Raw genomic sequence first — 7795 nt, forward strand, 5'->3', positions numbered from 1 at the left:
CTGTTCCGCAGGAGAAAGATGAGGCTTTCTGCTCTCATAAAGATCTGCAGCCTCAGAAACCCTGTGCAGGGTCACTCTGAGTCAGAACTGACTCAATGGTACTTACCAACAACAACTACAATAGACAAAAACAAGAAAAAATAATTCTTTTACATTATCTTTGCTTTTAATTTCAAATAAGCAAATTCTCAGCTAAAGTAGTATTTGTAACTAAAATAAAGCAAAGCATTCAGGAATTAAATGAAGTTAAATCTATAACAACAAAAAGTAAAATGTAGACCTTGTTTGGATCCTAATTAGATCAAAATAACTATAAATGGACATTTAAAAAAAATTGACAATGACACTGTAGTTAAATAGGAAAATAAGCATTTTTTAAGAGATGCACACTGAACAATACAGTGGTGAAATAAAATAGAGACTATATCGTTCCTGGTATGGCCCTGTAGGATAATGTGCTGGACTGCAAGGTCTGTTTTTCCAAGGTCAGAATTCGAGTTCAACAGTCACTCCTTGGAGACCCTACACAGGGTCTCTATGAGTAGGAAACCACTCAATGGCACTTCTCAACAACATAATTTTCTTTAAAACACTAAAGGGAAAGACTGAGAGAAGGCAGACAGGTGGAATGGCGAAGGAATAAATGAAGCAAGTAAGGCAAAATAAAGTTGCAATTCATTAATAAAGTGAGTCTGGATGATTGCAGATTCATTATACAATTCTTACTGATTGTATCAATGTTTGAAAATTCTCATTGTTAATATTTTTTTATATAATAATAATAATAAACCATCAGATTGAATCAGTCAGTACAAGTTAGCATTAAAAATCAAATTTTTACACTGTTATTATATTCTTTGGAGTCCTGGTGTGGTTCTATACGATAAGCACTGAACTGAAAAGTCAGTTTGAACTGCAAGATCGGTGGTTCAAACTCACCACCCACTCCATGGAAACTCTAAACAGGGTCTCTATGAGTAGGATTCGACTTGACAGCGCTTACCAACATTATAATCTTCGGAATCCTGGTATGGCACTGTAGGATAAGTACTGAACTGCTAACCTCAAAACCAGCAGTTCAAACCCACCATCTGCTCCTCGGTAACCCTATATAGGGTTGCTATGAGTCGGAATGAACTCTGCAGCACTTAATAACAAACAACAACATTATATTCTTTAATAGTTGTTGTTAAGTGCCTTTGAATAAGTTCCAACTCATAGTGACCCTCATAGTTCAAATCGACCTTGCAGTCCAGTGCTTATGCTACTGCACCATACCAGAGCTCTAACACAAGTATATAATTAAATGATACCTCTAAAAATGCAAGTTTTCTTATATGACTACAATGTCATATCATGCATACACTATTAATTATAATAATCCCATGATATGGAGTCCTGGTGTAGCACTTTGTAGGATATAATAACTGGACTGCTAACTCCAAGGTTAGTGCTTCAAACCCACCAATGGCTCCTAAGAAACCCTACACAGAGTCACTATGAATCAGAACCAACTCATCTATACTTAACAACATACTCTCTGGTTCTGATGTGGCACTGTTGGATAAGCACTGAAATGCTAACCGCAAGGTCAGCAGTTCAAACACACCAACTGCTCCTCGGAAACCCTATACAGGGTCATTATATGCCAGAACCAACACTTAAAAACAACATTATACTCTTTGCTATTCAAATAGGGACTAAAATAATAATGAAAATAATATTACCGTTTATAAAACACCAACAACAGAGGTGCTTTCATTTTAAGAGTTAGGAAAACTGACCAAAGACTGTGCTTACCAAGAGGCCATTTTTCATAATTTAGCAAAGTGCAGGCACATAATTTATTCTCAGTAAATGTATGCAAAACAAATTCATAATAGATATAATATACTAATACACTGCAGATACTCACTGGAACACAGATGTCAATTACTTAACGTCTGTAGACTATACTAAATGCTCTTTTTTGGTTTGTTTTTAAATTGCATCAAGTCAATTCTGACTCAAGCGACCCCATAGGACAGGCTAGAACTACTCCATAAGGTTTCTAAGGCTGGAAAGTTTCACAGAAGCAGACAGCCACATTGTTCTATCTCAGAGCATCTGGTAGGTTCAAACAGCCAAGCTTTCAGTTAGCAGCAGATTGCTTAATCACTGCACCACCAGGGATCTCTCTAAATGCTATTAGATTTGTTAAACTGAATTATATCAATTATAGGATCAGGAAAGTAATCAGTCAGGGCTAGCCTCACAAAGATGCTGCTATAGAATATGGGCAGTTTGTATTTTAAATAAAAAATTCAGAACCTCATCAAAAAATACAGTAAAGGCATTTGCTGATTTTAATAGCAAATCAAGGTATGAAGTTAAGTATATAATTTCATGTTCACTCGTTTGTGTATACCAACTTAAATTACTATGGAATATTTACTATTAAAATAAAGTCTCTATTAAAATGATTCTTCTTTATAATTTTAGATTTAGTGATTTTTTTTTCTGTTTGAACAAATTTAATCATCTCTTGATTGAAGAATGCACCCCAATACAATTATTCACCTGATGTGAAACATCAGAGTATACAAGTCTAAAAACCAAACAACCCAGAAGCTCTGAAACTTAGTGAAAGCATCTGTCATATCATCTGCTTTTAAAAGAAAGATAATTGGTTATTTTAATTCTAAAACTTTGAGTTACCTTCTCTCACATATAATGGAACTCTTCCCACCCACACTCTTTCAAAAGTCAAACTGACATCATGCAAATTAATGCCGATCTTGCTATGTTAGTTATTTGGCTTTCCTATTATTATAGTCAAATAATGCAACATAAGAGATGAAAACAGTAAATACTGTCAAGTGTAGGATAAAATCCAAGTCCTGTCTCACGCAGTAAAGATCTAAGTTGATTGAAAGGGTATATTAAATGAAATCCACACACCTTCAGCAATCATGTCTTCCATCTCCGTGTCAGATGAATTATCTGCATGCTTTGTATTATTCTGTAGCTCTGGCTGAACACACACAGAATTTATCACCTGACTATCCAAAAGAGGCCGTTTTTTCACAGGCTGTTCTATTAGCAAAGATGATCGACTCACCTTTAAAAGGGAGAATAAAGTAAAATAAAGTTCACAAATACATTCAGAAATAACTCATTTCATGAACCTCTTTAAATGAATGGTGTCCAGGACAATTTACTTGTTCAATTGGTCAGATCCATTCACTAAGTGCTTTATTGCCTGAGAAAAGGTTAAGCAATCTGGACATAAATGCTTTCTTTCAGGTCACCAGTAGAAACACTGTTTCAAAGTTTCAGTCAAGAAGAACTAGGGTTCTAGTTCAACCAAGAATTTTACAAAAATCAAAATTTAACAATACCCTATTAAATACTAATGATCAAGTTATGCACTGTGCTAACCACATAGTCAATAGTTTAAACCCACCACCTGCTCCTCAGAAACCCTATGCAGGGTTGCCATGACTCAGAGCCAACTCCACATCACTTAATAACAACATGAATACTTTCCTAAGCCCAACACTGAAAACCAAAGGCAGTAGCTACCAGTATATTCCAAGGTATTTGATTACTTGTTTGTCTTCTAAAAATACTATCTAAAAATACTTCTAAAAATACTATCAAATTATGTGGTTCTTCTCTCAAGGAAGTACTTAAGACTATTGTCCTTCAAAAACTTTAGTTTTTATATATGAGCACACAACACAAACAAAAGATTAGCAATAAATCCTTAGTCAGAATTCTAATTGATTTGTTTTCTGGAAAGAATGCTTTAAGATTTATTTTTCATGCTCAAAGTAATTTTTTCCACCAAGGAATTATAGATAATGTCAGAATGCTTAAATGACCTTTAAACTAACAAAAGTTTTGGCTTTTTCACACAGAGGAAAATTGTATATATGTTATAGTTTTAAAAAAAAATCAATGTTCAAAGTTTTGGAGACCTTCTTTGCAAGAGACTAATCAAAAGTAGAAATCAAGTCTCCAAACTCCTCATTCAGGAAGTCAATTACACAATGGAAAATTCTCAACTATTAATATTAAAATCAATAAAAATATTCACTGTGTTCAATGTACCTAAATGAGTTATAAATGCTATTTTAGAAATATTTTCAGCAAAAACAATTCAGACCAAAAATATTTACTGTATCACTAGTGAGCCCTCCAATAATCAGAAAAACATGATGACTAAAAAACAGTTAAAGTCCACAAGAATGCTGGCTAAAAGTATTCAATACCTGCTATCCATGAGAAGAAAAATATTGGAATTTTCTAAATTTTTATCATAGCAAATAAATAACCTTGACAAATAAAACTTTGAAATTTTGGTCACTTTTGTTAATATTTTAATATATCTCAAGTAGAATTTATGGATATCACTGCTAGGAAAAAAACGGTTGTTAAGGGCATACAATTCAAGTGAATAAATAAACTTAAATGATCTTTCTAGAAAAAAAAATTAGCAATATAAAGTTTTCTGAATATACAAGCCAACTTTTTGTTATTAGGTACCATCTAATCAGTTCCAACTCATAGCAACCCTATGCACAATACAAAAAACCGCTACCTGGTTGTAGTGTCATCCTTACAATCTTTGCTATACTTGAGCCTATTGATGCTGCCACTGTGCCAATCCATCTCTTTGTTAGACTTACTCTTTTTTGAGGACCTTCTACTTTACCAAAGCATTATGTCCTTCTCCAGGGACTGTTCCCTCCCAATAACATGTCTGAAGTAGGAGAGACAAGGTCTCACCAACCTGGCTTGTAAGGAATATTCTGACTATACTTCTTTTAAAACAGATTTGTTTCTTCAGAATATTCTCCTCCAACACCATAACTCAAATGCATGAAGTCTCTACAGTCTTCCTTATTCATTATCCACCTTTCAAATGCATGAGGCTATTTAAAATACCAGAGCTTGAGTCAGGCACACCTTCGTTCTCAAACTGTTATCTTTGCTCTTCAACACTTTTTCAAACAGCTCTTTTACAGCAGATTTGCTTAATGCATATAACCTTTGATTTACTGATGCTGTTTCCATGAGTACTGATAATGGATCCATGCAAAATTAAATATTTGACAACTTTAATCATCTCCCCATTTATCACAATGTCATTTATTGGTCCAATGCTGAGAAGTATGAGAAGCCAGGATGGCCAGACTTCACCTCTCATATTTCAGACATATTATCAGGAGGGACCAGTCTCAGGAAAAGGACATCATGCTTGGTAAAGTAGAGGGTCAGCGAAAAAGAAGATGACCCTCAACAAGATGGACTGCACAGTATCAACAGCAAAGCAGCAACAGTGAAGTTGGCACAAGATCAGGCAGTGTTTTGTTCTGTTGTGCAAAAACTGTCGATTTACTGAGTTATTACTCAGTACCAACTCGATGGCACCTAACAAAAACAATTAGAGACAAAGTTTGGCTATCTTGGATTCTAAGGATCATTCTGGTTATACTTACTCAACACAGATTGTTCTTTTGGCAGTCTATGGTACTTTTAATATTCTCCTCCAATGCTATAATTCAAAGGCATCAATTCTTCATTATTCATTGCCCAAGTTTCATATGCACATGAGGTTACTGAAAATACTGAGGCTTGGGTCATCACACCTTAGTCCTTAAACTGACATCTTTGCCCTTGAACATTTTAAAGATGTCTTGTGCAGCAGATCTGCCTAATGCAATGCATCATTTGATTTCTTGACTGCTGTTCCTAGAGTTCTGATGGCTGATCAGAGCAAAATGAAGACTTTGACAATTTCAATCATTTTTCCATTTATTTGGATTTTATTTATTGGTACAGTGGTAAAGGACTTGTTTTCTTCACATTGAAGTGCAATTCAAACATAAGTCTTTGAGCTTCATCAGTTACATGTTTTAAGTCCTCTTTGCTTCCAGAATGCAAGGTTTTATTATCTGCATATGGCAGGTTGTTAATGAGTCTTCCAATCCTGACGCCACCTCCTTCTTCATATAACTGAGTTTCTCAAATTATTTCCTTATCATACAGACTGAATAAGTATGGTGTAAAAACACAACCCTGGCTTATACCTTTCCTAATTTTAAATCACTCAGTGTTCCCTTATTCTGATCAAACAACTGCCTCTTGGTCTATGTACAGGTTTCTAAAGAGCAATTACTTTACACAGTGTTGTCTACAGCTTGTCAAGATGCAAACTATCAAAAGTCTTTTTATAGGCAATACGTCAAAGGTAAACATCTTTCAGATATTCACTGTTTCAGACGAGATCCATCTGACGTCAGCAGTGCCACCCCTCATTCCATGTTCTCTTCTGAATCAGGTATAATCTCTGGCAGTTTCCTGTCTGTACAGTTGCAGCCATTTTTTAAGTTATGTTTAGCAACTTTCACTTGCATGAGATATTAATGATATTGTCCGATGATTTCCACATGCCATTGGGTCACCTCTCTTTGGAATGGGCACAAATAAGGATCGCTTCCAATCAGTTGACCAGTTAGTTGTCTTCCAAATCACTGGGCATAGATGAGTGACTGCCTCCGGTGCTACATTAATCTGTTGAAAGATTTCAATCTGTATTCCATCAAATCCATGAGCCTTGTTATTTGTCATGCCTTCAGTGCACTGTGGACTTCTTCCTTCAGTATCACTGGTTCTTTATCATCTGCTACACCCCACTTATACACCGAAGGGATCCAGTACACACGCACACAGATATCCTCAAAATTTAAAGTGACAGTTTCCACTTAAAACTAAACTGCAGTGCAGACTTCTGGTGCTTCCCTGACCAGGCAAAACAGATGCGTGGGCTCCGGGGAAGGGTGGGTGTCATCGCACAGGGGAGGCCCCCGCCTGGTAGAGAGACAGCCTTTGGGCAAGCATAAGACTTTAGCCTCCAACATTGTGGACTTGCTTTTTGGAAGGGTCGAGCTGCTGGGGAGTTGTGGGCATTTTGGGCCTGCGCTCGGCTTCCCCTCCAGGACTGCGCCCGTCCCCTGTGGAGCTTGGAGCGCGTGGCTGGAGGGGATAAGTTCGGAGGGCGGGAGCGCCCAGAGAGCCATTGGGGGCCACAGGAACTGGCACGGTCCTTCGTGGGGGGGGGGGGGCACATTGCCATGGGAGGCGCTGTCGGCGTGGATGTAGAGCGGGCCAGGTGTCCACGGTGCAGGGAGACAGAGAGAGGCATTTTTTGATGTCATCAGACAGGGACGCCATCAGCCTGCAGCCATTAATCCCGCCCTCCACCCCCTCTGCCTAGGCTAGCCCTCTGCCCAACCTCTGAGGCTCAGGCCCACCCATCAAGGCACAAGACAGCACAAGTAGAAACGCTTTGAGGTGGTTTTTACCACCAGCAATAAGGCAGTACTGCTGTGGTGCTGCAGGTTAAGGGACCAGAATGCAGAGCCTTTTGAACTGCAAGGTCAGTGGTTCTAGCCCACCAGCTGCTCCTTAGAAACCCTATACAGGGTCCTTTTTTTACCTTTTTTTTTTGTGTGTGTGTGTGTGAGACTAGAGATTGCCTTAATCTCGTTGTTTTTTCTGATGCTGAATTCTTATTCTTCTTCTTTTTTTTTGTCTTGCTTTGTTTTTATCTCATTATCACTTTTGTTTTTGATTTTGGTTTTGTTTTCTACCCAACTGGTGTCGATTGGCTGTCACATAGCCTCCCTTCTGCTATCGGAGAACTCCGCTTTTGTTTTTAATTTTGGCTTTGTTTTCTACCTGACTGGTGTTGCCTGGCTGTCACATAGCCTCCCTTCTGCTATTGGAGGACTCTTTGTCCCCCCTA

The 7795-nt window shown here is 37.5% G+C and overlaps 1 protein-coding gene across 3 annotated transcripts in view; it reads right to left on the reverse strand.

Moving 5' to 3' along the window:
* Window positions 1–7795, reverse strand: part of PHC3 (polyhomeotic homolog 3 (Drosophila)) — a 97786-nt gene that overhangs the window by 19272 nt on the left and 70719 nt on the right. For all 3 annotated transcript variants that reach the window (XM_006861823.1, XM_006861822.1, XM_006861824.1), the window contains one exon: window positions 2941–3100. In XM_006861823.1, the coding sequence (XP_006861885.1) occupies window positions 2941–3100 (160 nt within the window). The remainder of the gene's footprint in view (window positions 1–2940; window positions 3101–7795) is intronic.

Source organism: Chrysochloris asiatica, unplaced genomic scaffold, assembly GCF_000296735.1.
Source record: "Chrysochloris asiatica unplaced genomic scaffold, ChrAsi1.0 scaffold00043, whole genome shotgun sequence".
NCBI classification, from domain to species: domain Eukaryota; kingdom Metazoa; phylum Chordata; class Mammalia; order Afrosoricida; family Chrysochloridae; genus Chrysochloris; species Chrysochloris asiatica.